The following is a 19,717-nucleotide window of genomic DNA, read 5'->3' on the forward strand; positions in this document are numbered from 1 at the left end:
AGTCCATAAAAGTAGAAACTTTTCCAGGGGAGACAGCCAGTATGCTCCAGTTGTACTCTGTGAGACTATAACTCAGAAGCCTAAATATACACCTATATTAGAAAAAGTTGGGCTGGCAGAGGAAAGAGAAAGGGATTACCAATAAGGTAGATAAAGTCAGATTAAAATTGTAAAATTTTGCAGTAGACAATACAAGTAGTGTTTTGATCTCATTATAATGGACAAAGGTGATCTTAAGGCCTGTTGACATCCTGTATGCTATTTTGATTACCACAACGATGGTATCATATTGGTTATATTAGCTTTTTACTACTAAACAGATAATGCAAAACCAAATCCTTTTTATGGTCAGACTAAGACCTGAGAGTCTGAAACTTGACTTGCTTAGTTATTTGAACTCTAAATGGCCTGAAATTAGATTTATATTGAATTTCTTTACTCTTATATAACTCAGTATCAGACCTATTGTTTTCTACAAGGTGTGAATTTTTAATTGAGATATAGAACATAATCAGGTAGTTTCAGTTCTTGTAGCTCCCAGGTAAATGTCTTTCACTGTGAGGATCCTTTTTTCTTCAGTAAATATTTAAAGCATTTTATGAAAATGGAACAGCTCCAGCAGGGAGACTGTAGAAATTCCAAATTTGACTTTGGAGTACTTGTCCAATGCTGGATCCTACTAGAGTGAATGTGGTAGTTCCCATTTCCTTGGGCACTGGCTGAGCTCTTCTTTTTTCTGTTTAGCCAGGGTTGCTATCATGTTAAGAAATAGAAAGAAGCACCACCCTCACCTTTTGGGGGAATTTTTTAAGTTGACTGAAGAAATATTTTCAGTTAGCGGTCGTTTCTGTTGAAGAAAATGTTGGTTCATATTTGACTGGATTCTTTTGTGTTTGAATCAGCTGCTATTATTTTCAAATTTAAGTGGAATATCAGACTTCCTTAGTAATATGTTATTCAACTACAAGAAACATCAGAGGAAATGGCACACAAAATAACCAAAAGTCCTGATTAATCAAAGTTTAGGAAACTGAAATGAGTAGCAATCACATATCAGGAACATTAGTTATAGCATATTGCATGATAACCTTTAATGTAGAACATTTCTAGGGCACTATTTGATTTAAGATTTTAATAATATAAGCACCTAATTTGAAGTAGAAAGGCTCAAATATTTTTATTTATTTTGTTGTTAGATTTGTAAAAGTAATGCTTTGTGTTATTCTGATGGTTCTAAAAGTCGTACCACGGATGCATTTGGCCCTTTGCCTTTTGGATTATAGGCAAGTTGTAGAATGTTGTTGTTTGAAAGCTAAAGTAAATCAGGCTGTTATGAATTGCTAAATGCAAGATCAAACCCATAATCCTCTTTGGACAACTGTTAGGAAAAGAAGAAAAAAAAAAGCAGAACTGTGAACCATGTTTTTCAGGCAGAACAGAATTTCTTGGATTTTTTAAAATCATATTCTTGCATGCTAGCTGGTGAGTTTAAGAAGCTGTTATCATTGGGAATTAAGATAATGACACTTATCAGTAGATGGGAAATGTTAGCATCAGGCACTGAAAGAAAATACTTTGATATTTCTGTACAGATTCTTACCTCCATTTGACATAAAACTCTTGGCTAAGACAACATAAAACTAACAAGTATGTCTTGTAAGATAATAGATTGAGAAACTTACCACAAAAGCTTTATAGAAGACTTGTTTTTCTGTGGTTGTCTTAAAGAGCAGATACAATCCTTTTTGCAGCACTTTGGCTCTGTCACAGGTACAGCAAAAAATAAAGCAGCTTCAGTGTAGACACAATGGTTTCCAGTAAAAGGGTGCTGATACTTAAGGCAAGAGTGTCCTCATAGCATTTCCCTAAATATAATGATTCATTTTGGGTACATGTGCACTGCACAAATACAAGGCTGAAAATGCTTAAGACAGCTGATGTGAGTCACTAACACAGCACCAAAACTATTAACATTTGATCTTTTCATCAAAAGCTTCTTCATATAATAATAACATGGATTTGGAGGTAAATAAATTCTTTTTTTCTGAAAACATTTGTAGTTGGAATTAAGATTGTGAGCTATTAGGTGCAGAGGAATAGCATAGTTCACCTTCAGCAGTTGGAAAAGGAGAGTAGGACGGGGTGAAGATTATTTTCTAGGTCCATTGCAGCAGAAATATTCTACTCCTTTGATTTTCTTTTTTTTTTTTTTTAAAGACTGAAGCTTGATGAAATCTAATTTGAATGTCTTTGGTGTATTTTTAGGTGTCTTAGGGATAACTCACCACCGAGAGGTGTGATTTAGCTGAATCCACTGAAAATGTGAGCTCACTTAATGATCAGGATGGAAGTTCTGCAAAGGGAACACCCTTAAGCCCTCTTTGGCTTTACAACACGTGGAGTTGTCAGTAACTCCTTCACAGCCTCAGCTGTTGCACTTTAGAGAATTATTCTGAGCTTCTGCACAGAGTGCACCCAGCAAAAGTTAACTGACCTAAGGGCACTCTGCACTTGCATGAGGAATTATCTATTCCGGATAACAGAGCACTAGGTTGAGGTTTCATGTATTTGAAAGACTCCAGCAAAATTTAATTAATTGATCCTGAGCATTTGTGTTCTATCATTGTTGCAGATTCTTTAGAGAAAAATTAAAGGACAGCTGTGAAAACAGTTATATGGAAAGAAGTTATGAAAAATACTATTACCTACTTTGTAAATTAAGGAGGGATTCATTCACCTAACCTTACCTGGATTTACCATCTAATCCAAAAAGATCATCTGGGATCACTGAGTGAAATAGGAGAAATAGATCCAAAGGACAATTTGTCCTCCCTATGTTACTCATCTGTCAGAATAGGGAGAATCACTCTCCAGAGGTACTCATCTGCCTTCACTGACAATGGAGCAGCCTACATTGGCAGACTGGTTTCTATGGAAAAAAAATAAAAATATACATACATATTGGGAAAATTGGGGGGGGGTTCTTGCAAAAATCAAAGACTTTTTCTCTTGCTCTTCAGCCAAACATCTCTAGCCAATCTTCCCTGCTCAGTTTTATACTCTTTCCTCTGGGCCTTTCATCAGAGACCTTTCTTTCAGAAATCTTTACAGCAGTGCAGACTATTTCCATGCTATGACCTCTGCTTCCCCTCATCTTCTTTTCTGTAGGCTAACAACTTTAGTTCAGTCGCACCTAAACTGGACACAACACTCACATTGAGTCTTCACTGGAGCAGAGGGAGGACAAATTATTATTTTGTGTCACTTCCAGGCACCATTTCCATTCACAATTTGTGATAAGAAGTTTGCTGGTTTAGGAACAGTTTATCACATTCAGATCGTGATTCTCTATAACATTTATATCCTTTTCCTTCTGATTATAACTACATTCTGTTCATCCAAAATAGACCTTTGTTCCTCTTTTTCACTTGAGGTTTTAATGAAAATATTTATAAAATCTCAGATTATTATTATCAGGCATATTTGGGGGTTTCTGAAAAAAATTTACAAAGGGTGAAAAAATTCCCTCTTATCCTTTTCTAGCATTATGCAAGTCTTTATTTGAAATTAATTTTATTATAATTCCTACGTTTCCCTTTTTTAAGAATGGAGATCACCATCTAAAATAATCAATTCTTCTCAAGTATCTGCTTGTACCGTATTTTTGTGAATTTCTCTATGCTTTAGGTACGAATATTCCTATAATTCCTGATAACTGTTATTCATATCTAATGCCATATTTAATCTCAGCTCTCCCCTTTTTTTCTTTCCTTTTTTCTCTTTTTCTTCTTTGCTTCTTTCTTAGAGGGTAAAGGAAAAAGGAGAAATCCTCTTCATGACTTCAAAAAAACAGGAGAGTTGATGCTCATTAAAGTAAACAAAACACTGGAAGTAAAAACCAAACTGTTAAATACCACTGAGCAATGTGCCAAGAGATGCAGCAGGAACAAAGGCCTTTCATTCACTTGCAAGTAAGTTATGTATCTCTATTATTTTTATAGTTTTCTTCCAAATGGAACCTATATAAAGCCCTTTGGCCAAAGGTCTCTCTGTCATTTTCGTCAGTGGTACCTTTTACTGAGGACAACCTAAAGACTGTGCGTTTTGATTTCCATGATCTTGTTCTACCTGTCCAGACAGTGTCAGTCTTTTCTGAAGTTTTATCTGAGTTGTTCTGTCTTCTTAGCTTATCCAATCTGTAACCTTTTCCATAACATAGTTGAAAAAATATACTCATGTTAAGATGTGGATGACTTGTGCTGCACTGTAGTGTTTGGTGAACATTTCTGAGATTTTTATGTCTCTTATAAAATGGTTATTGTCACACATCACAGCTGCAGTATTTCAGCACCACTTCAGACCATATTCTGTCTTCATTCTTTGCACATTACTCCTGCTGAAATCAATGGGAACGTCACACATGGAGCACAGATACATGCACTGCTGAAGTTCACTGGCAAGTACTACGAATCTGATACAATGGAATCAAACCTTCTGGGCTGCACAATCATTACAAGTATATGATAACTATTGTTCAGCATCTGCTGTCTCTTAGAAACACATCATGCAGCTGATTGCTTGTCTGCTTTGTACAGATTCTCTACTATTTTTTGGAACAAATCACTGTGATTTTTCCCATGTATTGGACTTAAATTATCCCCCTGGCCTCTCTTAGTCTAGACCATTAGCAATAAATGAAAGGACATGAATGCAGGAGAATCTTGGAGAGAATGGATGAATTCTGTACTGGTGAGTACTGGGCTAAATATGAGCCTGATCTTGAAACATAAAAAAGTTTTGACAATTGCTACAAATGGAAGCTAGACCAAATATGATAACAAAAACTCTTCCTTGGCAGAAAAGGTCCTCGACTGTAATTTAATCCTTCTTTAAGCCCTTAATTCCAGTGTTGCAAGATCTATTTTGTATTGTTTTGTACTTTGACTATTTATATATGTAAACAATGAGCAGAGTTTCCTTATTTCTGTTAGAAAATATTTTCCAGGCACTAATATTTTTCACATGGTACAAGCCACTCCTTTTCCTATTGGCAGAGCTTCCACTGATGTCATTGCCAAGCGGATCAGGTTGTGTTCAATACAGCAAGAGATCCTTGAGTTCTGATGGTCAGCAGCAAGGAGTATTATAAAATTAGGTTTCACAGTATAAAAAATTTCTGAATGATGCCAAGCAAACAACAATTCTGTATTCAAACATCTGCTTAGGAAAGTTGTCTCAAGCTAGATGTAGCTGCTCTGGATGGTATGTTTTGTGTTCTGAAAATAAAAAGTAAGTTAATATATTTGTTGATTCTATTTTACATGAATAATAATCTAGAATCTCTCTGAATTTTTAAAACTTTCTCATTTGTGAAGAAATTTTTTCTATTGGGATGCTGTCTGATGGATTCATTAAGGGACAAATTCTCCCTGCTGTAATCAGTCAATAAAGCAACACAGAGGTGCCATGAGGGACTTTGAGAACACAGCTTGGAAGAGTCCTATTCACAGATAGCAGAAATGCAATCAGTCATGTAATTATTTTGCACTGAAGATGAAGAAGAATTACAAATCTGACTACTCAAGCTCTGAATTTCCAGTTTTCCGCGACACATTCCTAGCAAGGAAGGGTAGCAGCAGAGGGGTAAGTGATTAGGTCCTGCCTGTGCTACCACTATGCAGCAGAAAAGAGGGATTTTCTGTATCTGGGAACATTCTTGTGGTTTCCCATTTCACCCCAGATGAGTCCTGTTGTAGTGTGCATAGTTCTTTGATGCTACTGTAAACACATATTTTACATGTGTTCCCTTTTAAAGGAACCAGTGATTACTAATGTTTCCCTTTTATTCCTAGCATCCCCAGTCTTTAACTTCATACCAGCATATGGTTACTACAAGGTGAAATTTGTTGCCAACTTAAATTAAAACCAATTAGTTTACTGGTTGCTGTGGGAACGTTCTGAAACAAGAAGAGAAGTAACACAAAATGGCATTTTAAATACTTGAAATACAAGACTTGGATTTTCCTTTGTTTATTGATGTTTTCATGGGTTGATTCTGATACTTCATACCCACACAGTAGTTCTCCATCACTTGGGTCACAGCACTGATGTTTTATTTTCTGAATGCAGACTCAATTTGTTTAAGCATAAAGATTGAATAAAATAGAAGTACTTTGTAACATAATTGTGACAACATCACTGGGAACCGCAACACCTGGGTCTGTGCCCTGTGAGGTACACAAGCAGGAAGAGGGTTGGGTTTCTTTTCTGCCAGAAAGTGGCAAAGTAGCAGATCCCAGGCACTACAGAATTATAAAGGATCAGCCACTTGTTGTTTTCTGGGGGAAAAAAGAAATATTAAGACAACTTGTGATTTATTTATAAGTTTCTGTATCATTTGCAAGTAAATTTTGAGTGTGATATTTGGTAATCATTAATCCTTGCTGTTTTTAACTCTGACACCTTTTTATTGGAGCTAATGTATGTCACTTCTCAGAATGGACGTTTCCTCTTTTCCCTTGCTATCATGCTTGCACAGATCTTGATCATTTCCACCGGAGTTACAAGATCCTTATCTAGACTTGTTTCTTCTTCATAACATTATTCCTAAAATCGCCTCTCAAAGTACCCCTTAGATTCATTTACTTACCTTGTCTTTTTGACTTCATAACTCTCTGTGAATCTTCTTCTGCCTTCCCTATCGGCTTTATTAACCTGCTGCTAAGCTGTTCTTATTCCTTTGTTTTACCACCATTTGCAGTCCATTACTCCCACTGTTTTCCTTCAGTCATCCTTGCAGCTTTTCCCACTACATTTCTTAATATAGATAATATAGTTACTATTTTAATGGTTATACAGATGACTTTTGCAGGCATGTCACTTCCTTACGTACAAAGCTGTGCCTGTCTCATCCTTTGTTATCTGCTTAATTTCTGGAGTGTCTTTGTATTTACATGGAAAGGGATTCCAGTACAGACCACAGGATTTCAGTATCTGATCAGAAAATCTACTGACTACCTCAGTACAAATAGCAACAACAAAAATTGTTGTGATCAGCAGTATCAGTAGAAGAAAGTCCAAAAATTTGCTTAAATATGTTGACTTTGGAAATGTAAAAACCCTCCAGATTTGGGTCCAAGAAAAGATTGTTAGAAACTTTCATGTGCAGAAGTGGCTGAAGCCAAACTGGAAAGAAACCAAAAGGCAACTGAAAGGCAAAAACTGAAAGAAATGTTTGTAAACAGTGCATTCTGCATTCCCACTTTAGGAGGGAGGAGGGGAAAGGAGAATGTAATTGGAAAGGCAGGAAAGGTCAAGGATATTTTTGTGAAGATGGAGTTAGAGGCACTTGGATACGCTCATATTTGAGAACCAGCCAGGAGAGAACAGAAGGCTGAACAAGGGCAGAAGGATGAAGGTTAGCAGGTTGGAAACATTTGGAGTCAACAGAGTAGAGAGAGCAGTTGGATGAAAAATCTGTTTGGTGATGGAAACGATAATGAAGAGGATGTTTGAAAGAGAGAAGAGTGGGGAGGTTGGATAGGATCTTGTAATATTTTTAACTGAAGCCAGCGAGATCTTACACAGAAAAACTTGTATGGTGAATTAAATGAAGATCAAAGAGCTTTGAGTTGAGAGATGCAGTGCTCAGGAATATGGCACAGCCAAAGTACGGATGAAGTGTAGGAAATCTGTGTGTGCTTTGGATATTATCAAGTAGTGTTAAAATGCCTTCTCAGGTCAGAATTAAATATCTCAGAAGGTTTGGGATGACTGACAGAAATGTAGACTTTGTGGTGGGCTAGAGACAATAGTATCATGTCAGTGATTGGTTATTTGGTTCTAATGAGAAATTAAGGGAAAAAAGAATTTTCAGCAGGTTTTTTTTGTTGTCTTTCTTTTTTTCTCTCTTTTTTTTTTTTTTTTTTCTTATTGGAATAACTGTTCCCCCCACCCAGGCAGTCAACTGTATTTTTAAAATTCTTTGAAATATTTTACCTATGCTTAAGGAATTTCCTTTCAAAATTAAGTTAGGAGAAAAAGATTTGCACATTTCATTTAAAATATTGAAAGAAAGCATTTTTACTCTTCTGATTTCTGTTTGCCTTTCTTGCCCCCCTGAAATCCACTCAATTCAGCACACATTGTAGTCTATCCTTGAAAGCAATTAAAAATAAGAGAAAAAAAAGAAAACAAAAGCAAAGCAAGGACAAGCTGTAGGTACACTATCACAGTTTAGATTATTCATAAAAACAAAAATAATCTTGTTTATAAACAGCTCTGTTGTTCTAGGCAAGAGACTTCTTGTGCTTGAATTTTCCTCAAGCTGTCAGTGTAAGATACCTATTTCAAAGGCATATTGTAAGCACAGCAAAGAAGATGTTTTAGAGTCATCTTTTTTTTTCCCCCAGAAAGCAGCACAACTGGGTACATAAATGTTGTCTCAGTCACATTTATCTTACTTCTAAAATAAAGATCTTCAATGACAAGGGAACTCTTAGATTAGTGTGAACAACCAAGCTGGTATTTAATGTAATGGCCACATCAATTTAATTTCTTTGTTTCTTTGTTCTTGTCAGCACAGTTGTGGGTTTAAATAGTAATTTCGACCGTTTCTCTGACTTTCCCAGTAAAAATAAATCTGATGTCATTGCATGCTCCTTGGCAGGCCATGTGTCATTATTATAAACCACATAGAGATTTTTTTCTCATCCAGATTTTCTTTGCAGGGCCTTTGCTTATGACAGAGTTACAAAACGGTGCCATTGGTTATCCTTCAACAGCTTGACAAATGGTGTGAGAAAGAAGCAAGACCATGCGTTTGATCTGTATGAAAAGAAGGGTAACTGATTTATTTACTGATTTTGTTTTTCCAGCTATGGAGGGGGAAAAAAAGAGCTGAGGTCAGTCAGTGACTTCTTGGCTGTAGGAGCATCCTAGGCATGGGATGGTTTTATGCATTCTGAAAGCTTCATCCTAAAGTTTTATTTACAAATATCCTGGGTTTGCATGTCATGCATGTCTACGTACTTGCTCTTGCTCAGTTTTTCAACATACATATTTGCCTACCATCACATGTACTAGTCTGAGTTGCTACTTCAGTTTACTACTAAAAAGCTCAGTTGTATGAGTTACTGTTATTGACTTAATATTGATTTTATTTACCTCACTAATGAGCGGGGGACTTGAGTCCTCAGACATGGACTTTTGTTCAATCAGACACTTTGGAAACATTTTCAGTAGCTTTCGTTGGGAAGTCAGTGACCAATATTTTGAAAAAAAAAAGAGACAAGAATATATGTGGACAATGAAATAGTATTTTGAATAATCAAGTATTTAAAGCCTATCAAAAATACATTATTTTTAAGTGAAAACTGATGATGAGCTCAAATTTTAAATACATTAACCGAACGTCTAATTTTCTTCTCTTTTCTTTCAATAGACTATGTCAGGAATTGTATCATCGGAAAAGGAGCAGACTACAAAGGAACAATATCTGTTACCAAAAGTGGTATCCAGTGTCAAGCCTGGAATTCAATGATCCCCCATGAGCACAGGTAAGAGTTCAGGAGCAGAGACAATGGGAATAGTGCCCAGACAGCTTCCATAAAGCATGGTTTGACTTATTAGCAGACAAAGAATTTATGAGAAAACTGACCTTAGACAACAAAATCTCTTAGGTGTATTCTTGCCTTCCCCCAAGAGGTGCTGTCCTCCAGATCCCAGAAAATCCTTACCTTCTCAAGCTTTCTCCAAAGAGGTCTCTCCTAATGCCAGCCTGTGTGTCTGGATCCCTTCCTTTCCTGTGTCAGTTTTTGTAGCTGTTTATATCCTTTTGATCTTTTAGCTACTGGCAGAAACAAAACATCTGCGTAACTTCAGCGTGGGGTCTGGAAGTTTATCACTGTTTTCTAATTGACTCCCAGGAAATGGGTAATTCTAAAAAATAGATTATTAGGAAGCAAGGGATATTAGAGGTATTAGCCCACCTATTTGATCAGTAAATAATTATTGTTACTGTATTTTGCATAGTTACTATTAATTCTCTATTTTTTGTAGAATATGTTAAACTCTACAAAGCACTTAGACCAGGCAACAAATACATGGAAAGGACTGAACAGATTATTGACATCCTTTCCTTCAGATCATACAAGCAATAACTAAAGACTGATGCAGCACATATGGGACTTACTTAACTTTTGAGTTTAAGACCTGATATAGTGAGGAACAGAGGCCATATCTACACCTTGAGAGTAGACTTAGTTCAGCTATTTTGGCTAAAGAAAAAGAGGAGGAAACCAAAAACTGGTGCCAGTAAGAGTAATGGTAAAACCAGATTCAACCACAACAAATGTTGCTGGAAACTAGCAAAAGGGCTATGAAGTACTGATCTACTATTTGACCAATTCTCTTTGAACCTTTTTGTACTGGCTTTAGCCATTTAGATAAACCCTTAAGAACCAAAACCAAAGTGTCCTCTCACCCATAAGCTTCCTATCTACATTTCTGCCTTTTGCTGTGGACTCCCAGCATCAGCACTTTGTTTAGGAGGGGCCAAGCTGGAGATTGCTAGTGAGGAACTGGGCTGTGCACTGCTCTGTCCTGTCTTGACCAAATCTATCCAGCGTGCAACAGGATATCTTGGAACAACATTAAAAGGCAAAGGATACTTGGGTTCTTTCCTCTTATGATGTGTTACAAAGCTGAGCCTCAGGCTTGGACTCGGCTGCTTATAATATAGATGGTAGTGTGTCTGATTTTCAGTGTGAGACCAAAGCCGTTCTTAATTGTGAACATATGAAAAAAACCATCAGCTCCCACAGCAATGACCTCTTGAGACTCAACACCTTGAAGTATACAATCTTCATCTTTTAGAAGTGAAAGTTTTCTCAATAATTACAGCCTAAGCAAGAACAAGCATTATTGTATATAATATTCATATGACTTTATATAATTAAAGAAAGAAAAGTGTCTGGATAGTACATATTATCACTAAATTGCATTTTAATATACAGCATACACAGTTTTATCTACTACATTTAGACAGCCACTCTTCTATGATGAATTTTATGAGAATGACTTTTCTCCTGCCTTGTGCAATAAGTTTAATTTTTAAAAGGTCACTGGATAAATGAGGTGGCTGCATGCTAATTTTGTTTTTCAACATCAGAAAATATGATTTCATCATCAGAGACATGAGGGAGATGGGAAGAAGCAGACAGTAGTGGTGTGTTTGGAACTTATTAGTATGAAAGGCTTAGATTTTTAGGTCAGTTTTTTCTCAACATCTGATTATCACAAAGTGCCACTGGAAAATAAATCCCTTTTTTCATATTCAAGGGAGAAATGTACTTTACAGATTTTTCATTATCTTTCTAGAAAGAATTGAAATAACTTCAGACTTTAAACTTGTGCTTGGATTTAACAAACTGTATTTTTATTTATTTGTATTCCAGTAGAACCTGGAGACTCCCAGCTGAAATCAGAGTTCCATTATTTTCATCTCCATCCTAGTACAGATTACAAGACTATCATTTTTTATTTTTTTCTCTTAAGAGCTTTTTATCTAAATGGATAAAGCCAATGCAAAAAGGGTTGAAAGAGAAATGGTCAAAGAGTAGACCAGTACTTCACAGGTTTTTTGCTAGTTTCCATGACTTTTGCTGTGGTCGGATATGTTTTTATCATTACTCCTACTGGCTTTAGTTTTTGGGTTTTTTTTCTTTTTTTTCCTTACCTAATACAGTTGAACTAAATCGGCACACAGTTTTGGGAGTGGCTCTATCTTCCATTTCTGGGTGGGTCTTTACTGCATCTCATCTTTTCCTCCTTCAAGAATGTTGCTTCAGTACCCGTTGAAGCCATTTGTATTTCTGACCCATCTTGAGTTTCTAATGCTATTCTTTTAGACTTTTTTTTTTTAATGTTCTGATAGCATATCTGATGTAATTTGAAATGCCTTTTCCCTATGTTTTCTAATGTCCATAATTTCTGAGCGGAAAGATTTTCCAGCAGGAAAATTAAATAAAATATTATAATATGCACTGACATACTACATTAACACATACACAGGTAGCACCATCCCATCAGAAAAGTTTGTCCCGGGCTAACTTTAACTAAAAAAATTTGAGAGATTTATATTTCAAAACTACAGTGGAGAAACAGAAGCAACAATTTTATAGGCAGCAGTAATAACATAAAAATTATTCTCTTCAAACACCAAAAATAAGAAAAGCGCTTTTAAGTAATGCTTCCACATTGCATTGACTAGAACCACAATGTTATTAACAGAGGTATTTTCCACTTCAGTTAGTTCAAAGATTTCATTAACAGGAATAAAACATGATTTAAATGTCACGTCAGAATTTTCTTTTTGTTTCTTCCTCTTTCCCTCTCTCTCTCTTTTTTCTAATTTTTAATTTATTCATTTGTAACTTAGAATTTGCCAAGGACAGCAGGAACCATACATTTCTTTTCTGCTTTTGTATATAAATTAAATCAATGCATGTGTATAAAGACTGTCCCAACTGCTTAGTTTAGTTTCCTAAGCTGCAAGTGTCTACAGTCTTCTAAAACAAGTTAGATGAAATTTTATTCCTTTTTTTTTTTCCTCTAGAATATAGATATGTTTGATTTCCCTTGGTGATTAAAAAAGCCCACACCAAAACAAAACAACAACAACAATAAAAACCAGAAAAAACCAACCAACCAACCAACCAAACACACAAAATAAAGTGTTAGGCATTTTCAGAATAAGAGGTGCACTTTACTTGTGATATTTCCACCAGAATTCAAATTTACTGAAGAAAAAAAAAAACTGGAACAAGTCTTAGAAAGCTCAAAAATTAAAAAATTTATTAAGTTGAATTACAAGTTTTGTGTGATCCCCTATGTATTTTGCCCAACCTTTCAATTAACAACAACAAAAAAAAGTATCTTCATGGAATTGAGCATAACTTTGAATTTCATGTGTCTTTTAACCACAGAGATTTAGGTGCTGTTTAAGCATCACTGCAATGAAACTGGCAGTGAAGTGCCACAGGGCTTGTGTGCAATGTGCAGCCTGAGTGTGGTCATGAGCTCTTGCAGTGGCATTGAACAGAACCAGCTCTGGGGTGGGCTCCTTACTATGGGGTTAGCTATTCCCTATTTGTGGGGAAAAATAACTAGTATTACCTTTATGTATAAATATATATACATATATATATATATATATATGCCTACTTATACCTCTATATGTCAGTGTGTAAATGGGGTTTTCTCTAGAGGTAAGCACATAATTTTACAGACAGCTAAGAACACAAAACCTTGACCCTGGAGACTTTATATTTGATGGACTGAGCGTAAGCAGCATTTTCATACTAAAAATGTGTGCTAGGCAAAAAATATAGTATTAGCTCACATTTCTATAAAATCACTAAAGAAAAACAAAGTGCTTAGCATTGGCCTGAGAACCCCTAATCTAAGAGAAAAATCTTAAGGGGCATTGTTATTTAATAGCCCCTTACAGCAAAAGCAGAAAATATAATGAAAGAGAGAGCACAGTTTAAGTCAGCTAGGTTGCTGTTAAATGACCTAATTTGTACGATAGCAGTGATGAGTCGGTCTATAAGCAGCAGACCCTAAGGTGACAACAGTGGGTCTTGGGCAGAACATGAAGCAAGACAGCTAAAGCGGGATCTGGGGAAATTTCTGATGCTGAAATGCAAAGCAGCCCATGGTTTCAGGCAGTGAAAGCCTCTCAGCGCGGTGTGTCACACCGTTCGGTCACGCTCGCACGCTCCTGATGCTCAGTTCTAGCTGCTGCCTGACCAGGCATGGGAAGAGGTTTCTCTGCTTGTGGGCTTCATGTAGTAGGTGCACACTACGCCCAGCTGGGCCTGCTATATGTGCACAACACACAAAGGAAAGGCGGGTCTGCCATGACTATGGACCCAATGAATTTTTCCCCCGTGCAACCAATATATTTTTCCCCCTAGTCCGAGGGCCCTCCACCATTGTGTGAGTAGTTAGGAGCTCCTGAAGGAGGGCGCAGGGAGGGCTGGCAGGGAGTGTGCTGCTGCCTCTGGCTCTGCGGCAGATAGTTGGCTCCGGACGCCCGAGGGATGGGAGTAAAACTCGCTAGAGCAAGCTACGCGCTAGACAAATTGTCCCAGATTTAGGCCATTGATTGAGTAATCCTTACTGAAGATGTGTATTTGTGTATGGACAGATATTTGGGTGTGTGCATTTGTTTAAGCAGGGTGGAGGGAGAAGGAAGCAGAAATGTTTCTAAATGTCTGTAAAAAATAATATGATTAACACCAAAGTTTGCATGCTCTTATACTGTAATGATTGTCATTTTAAAACTAGCTTTTTGCCTTCGAGCTATCGGGGTAAAGACCTGCGGGAAAACTACTGTCGAAACCCCCGAGGGGAAGAGGGAGGGCCATGGTGTTTCACCACCAGCCCAGAGACGCGCCATGAAGTCTGCAACGTCCCCCTCTGTTCACAAGGTAAGCCAGCACGGCTCATGTGGAAAGTTGCCTTTTCTCTGCTGACAGAGAATAGTTTCGCTTCCAATAGTTTCAGTGACTCTTGCTCATGGACTTTGGAGAAAGACTAGGTGATTTCTCAGCAACAATAACTCACGTAGCAAGAAAAGCAGTTATTACAGAAAGAGATCTTGTTATGTTCCTATACTGTAGAACAAGCTTTCAGGCTCAGCAGCTTTTTTTCAGGTCATGGAGGAGCTGGAACAATGAAATTTTGCTGATTGCACAAATGTGACCCTTTTTTCACTTGTCTAGTCCATAATGAATCCATTAACAATTTCAGTATTACTATGTGATAAAATCAACTAGTGCCATTCCATGGTAAAATCAAATTTTCTTCTTCTTTTTGATGAAAATATAGATACTGAATTACAGGATGAAAGCTCAATCTAAGCATGCATTTTGTTTTTCAAATGAATACTATAAATAAGTAAAACTTTTTATAAATCCAGTCCCATTCAACTTTCAAGTTACAGAATTTGAAAGACACTCCATGTGCACCATTTCATTTGTTGACTTTTAAGTTCTGTTAACCTCCAAACTAAGCTCTTATATCTTGCTAATCAGCCAATTCAGTTCCAGTCAATCAACCCATTTAAATTCTCAAGACTGGATGCCTTTAATTTTCCTGCTAATGTGTCATGTGCAATAGCTATGCAGTGGTGGGGGAAGAAAAGGGAGAAGGAGGGAGGGAGGAAGAGAGTGATTTACAAGGAGCTTGAAAATCTATTAAAAGCTAACATTTAAAGATCGATTTAAGTGAGCTTCAAATGGGATAAGACCTGGAGCTCACTGCAGGATGAAGACTTTGGTAGCGGATGTTTTAACCGAAGAGTGAGATCTGTAATTGCATAAATTAATATTTACTAAGTGATCCTTCATTACAATTACTCTAATTAGGGGGCACTTGAGAAATATGTCTATAGTTAATTATGGTGAATTTATTTTATATTTTAAGTCTTCTCATGCTAAATTATTAAGGATATTTTGTTCAACAGTGATTTCAAATCCCTTTGGTAGCTTTTGTCCACCCTCCATCCACCCCCCACTTTCCCAAACCAGGGCTGAAAATGTATCATAGTTTAAGCTGCCAAAAAGAATTAGTATCGAAAAGAAACAGTATCATATGTAGCTGAATGTGCTGAGAATTTAAAGAGACAGACTGTACTGCATGAAATTGCGATTCAGCCATTATTCTGGACTTAAGCTTGGGCTGTTATTATACTATGACTTAGAGTGATTTAGGATTATGAATGTTACTTAATTAGAAAATATCACCTCTGAAAAATGCTCCATCATTAGATGTGTGTCTCTCTCTGTTACTAACCATAAGTAAGGTTAAAAATCTGCCAGGGACATGAATGCCTCTAGCAGCTCACACCTACCTACCTCAAAACCATAAGTGTCCTATAAAGTGATACCAAATTTAAGCATCTGGATTAGATTCAAGAAAGAGATGCAGTTCTATTCCAAAGGATATTTCCCATACCAACCGAACTAAAAGATACCACTTTTTTATACCTCTCTAGGTTGGTTTCAATTTATAACAGCAGGGATACGATTTAATTTAATTTTTCGTGTGTGTGCTATAAGACATCAACATAATAAATGACTAGTACATATTTTTTTTCCTAGTTGAATGCATGACCTGCAATGGAGAGAGTTACAGAGGGCCAATGGATCACACCGAGTCGGGCAAGGAGTGTCAGCGTTGGGATCTTCAGAGACCACACAAGCACAAATTTCGTCCAGAGAGGTAACCTCTCCTCCCCGCAAGCAAATCCATGTGGTTATAATCTGAAAACTACACACGTTCTGGAACCAGTTGGGCAAAATCAACATTAGCTGAACTGAAATTTAATGAGTTCACCAGTTTTAGTTGCTTGGGCTTCTGGCCCATTGTGTGTGCAGGCTGGCTCCTGTCACGATGGAGATGCAGGATGGGGACTAGGGGCCAGTTTGTGCAGTTGTGGCTACATCCCATGGCTGTGAAGTGCAGTGATGTACATGTACTGCATTAATTGCTCAAAATTTCCTCCCTAGATTCATTGACAGTAAAAAATTAACCTCTGAATATTTCTGTATACGTTGTGATGCAGTTTCAGTCAGCTTAAAATACCTTAAAGTAATCACAAAGTAAATAATGATTAAAAGTCATAAATTTTTGTTAGAGTTCTTCACACAATTAGTGAATACAAGCTTGCAACATTGTCAAATCAGAGTAGGCTCCTTTTTTGAAATATTGACCAGCTTTAAAGCTGTAGATGGTCTTCTGTTGTAATCAGGTTTAAGTATCCAATTTCTTTGATAAAAATATTTGCCTGCTACAAGTTTTTTTTTCAGCCTGGTAAAGGGGTTCATCGTTCTGTTTAGCATTTTATGCACATGGATTTATATTTTAGACTTTTCTCTTTTTTTAATTTAGGCATAGACACATAATGCCAAAAGATGAGTCAGAAATAACAAGACGAAGTGCATCCCCATCAGGGTTTGTCCTAGAGGGTAAAATTCACCCAACCGCAAAGGGTCATCTATAATACACACTTTTGGAAGGATTTTGTGTGGGGGTTTAGGCCACACAGGAGGGCCTTTGTGTTTCTCTTAAACTTGACTAAAGTTTCAATTTAGTTTTACTCTGGATTTTGGATTAACTCCATTTATAAAGTGGATTGAATAAACTTAAACTGCCAGAGGAAGACTGCAATAATCAACAAACTCAGAATGACTGAGACCTTCCACTGAAAATATCTTTATATATGTTGAAGTGTTGAACTAAATAAAGCATCATTTTTATACTCAGAAATATGGGTACTGGTAGTAGATTTTAGAAAGCCTGATTATTTATCAGAACATTAAGGATCTGCAGTTTTGGAGTTTATGTGATATAACCTCTTTTTCCTCTTGGCTCAGATGACCTACTTCATGAATAATAGCAGGCTATCCCAAAGTCCTGCTACAATAAATATTTTGTATTAGCAGACTGGGACTGAAGATAATCTGTTTCTGAGTTTTGCCATGCACTTGCTGTGCATTCTAGAATAAGTCACAGAAAGAATTTTGTTCCTTGGGAGTGAAACATTTATAGAACTTCTGGGTACAAACAATAATACTTTTACTGTCAGGAGGAAATTTCTTTTTTCTGTTAATTTTGGATTGTTTGCAAAATGACTTTTCAGACTAACTGCAATCTCATGAATGATCGCCTTCCTCCTTGTAAGATTTCATTTAGAAAATGTCTTCTTGAGAGTTTTCAGACTGTAATAAAAATGCTTTTTTTATCAAAAAGCAACCCATCTGGGTTGAACTCATCTGTATGGGCTTTCAGAAGAGTAACTGGGGTCTAGTACATTTCTAATACACTAATGTTAATTAACATCACGGAATGGTCAGTAAAGGTAGTGACAATTATACTTTGATTATACTAGCTTTTAAAAATGTTGTGGGCTTTGGTTTCTTTGGTGTTTTTTTTTAATAGTCATTTAAGTTGAAAATAAAAGCAGAGGTCTGGAACAAATGATCCATTAAAATACAGCAATCTCTAGAGAGGCTTATAGTATATCATCTAGGGGTAATGTGAATAACCTGGAAACCAGGAAGGACTAGCTGGACAGATTTAAACTTATTTTCATTTATGGATCCATCAGTTGCAATGATGAAGAAAGAGAGGTAAAACTAGTAATCTTTTCAAATGCTCCTGTCTACCTGCTATTGACAATGCTTTCAGTTCAGGGTGAGTACATCTCACTTTTCCTTTTTTGTGACCTCAGTGAATTGTTCCACGCTTATTCCCTTCAGAGGTCACTTACTGAAGAGAATTGATAATACCTGTTTACTTAGATGTGATTGAAGCTAGCAGTAGGAATCCCCCCAAACAGCTCCTGCATGACCCATTTTTAGCTATTAGTGGGGGCAGAACTGTATTCTGAAACTCCAGTTCTCTCGTGTACTGTTCATGGGCAGGATTATGCCTCAGTATGGAAGGAAGACTGTTGAGGATAATGACTTAGACAGGCATAGAGTAGCATAGAGAAGCAACAGTTTTATCCTCTTCTGCTCATATTTTCTGCTCAAAATCAAGTATGTTGTGAAAATAGGTACTTACCACATGGAGGAAAGTGGGGTTGAAGTGTAGTATAAGAGTTGAATAACTACAGGTATCCTTTTATTAAAATACTCTGGTTTATATCTCTTGTATGAAAATTTACTTTATACAAAATCAAGTTTCCAGTCTTGCATGTCTTTAAACATAAAAAGAAGAGGAAAAGAAATATTGGTGAAGAGTTTTAGACACTAAGTTTCAGTTTAGTTCCAGCAGAGCTAGACATCAGCATCTGTCTCTTTAAAGAGAATAAATGTTATCTTTGTCTAACACTTTTTCCCCCCTAGCAACTGAGAAAAAGTCTTGATTTTAACACCAGATGTGTATCTTAATGCTTCATTTCAGTTTCAGCAGGAAAGTACAGCTACTGCAGTTTCAAGGGGAAAAAAAAAGAAATATGTAGGGTTCTGAAAGATCTTGGAAACCTCAGGCTCTTTGCTAGGTCTAAGCAAGAGGTCTGTGCCTGAGTGTACTGGGGAAGGAGGAGTGTGCAGAGCAGAGAGATATGTTCTCAGGGAATCCTCCACAGTCTCACTGTTGAATTGTGTGGAACAGTTTGAAGTTCTGTTGTTTATCTTATCCCTAATATTTGTGTCTTAAAAGTGTTAGTTGGCCTTTTCCATAGGAACTGAGGAACTGTTGCTTGCTGGATGTGAAGGAAAGCAGAAGCATGCCTGAATATTGTGGGAAGAATCAGTGACTGGGAAAGCTGTTGTTGCTCTAGAAAAGGGCACATAGATATAGTAGGTGGAAAGATACAGTTTGTGAATATCCATCCCACAAAGACACTCAAAGCTTGATTCTGGAAGAACTGTTACACCTCTGCTTAAGTTTTAGTTAGTAAATAGCACATTTGTTGACATACTGTGGGAACATGTCATATAATATTAGGAAGGACAGAGCATTCAGTGCTATGAGAGACACTTGCCTTCTAGAGAGTGGATTCTTTACACCCCCAGTTGTTTTGAATGTTTTTTGGGAGCTATGATGGTAGATACCTTGCCATTCCTGGCCTCACCTTGGTTCCTGGGTACTGCCATGGATCCCCCCATTGCTATATGACATGGAGCATGTGCTGCCAACA

The 19,717-nt window shown here is 36.9% G+C and overlaps 1 protein-coding gene across 3 annotated transcripts in view; it reads left to right on the top strand.

The window, feature by feature from the left end:
- Nucleotides 1-19,717, top strand: part of HGF (hepatocyte growth factor) — a 60,444-nt gene that overhangs the window by 7,937 nt on the left and 32,790 nt on the right. For 2 of the 3 annotated variants that reach the window (XM_030015709.1, XM_030015711.2), the window contains exons 2-6: nt 3,806-3,971; nt 8,730-8,842; nt 9,443-9,557; nt 14,353-14,495; nt 16,170-16,290. In XM_030015709.1, the coding sequence (XP_029871569.1) occupies nt 3,806-3,971; nt 8,730-8,842; nt 9,443-9,557; nt 14,353-14,495; nt 16,170-16,290 (658 nt within the window). The remainder of the gene's footprint in view (nt 1-3,805; nt 3,972-8,729; nt 8,843-9,442; nt 9,558-14,352; nt 14,496-16,169; nt 16,291-19,717) is intronic. The other variant, XM_030015710.2, reaches the window with a different exon arrangement.

Source organism: Aquila chrysaetos, chromosome 5 (assembly GCF_900496995.4).
Source record: "Aquila chrysaetos chrysaetos chromosome 5, bAquChr1.4, whole genome shotgun sequence".
Classification (NCBI taxonomy): Eukaryota; Metazoa; Chordata; class Aves; order Accipitriformes; family Accipitridae; genus Aquila; species Aquila chrysaetos.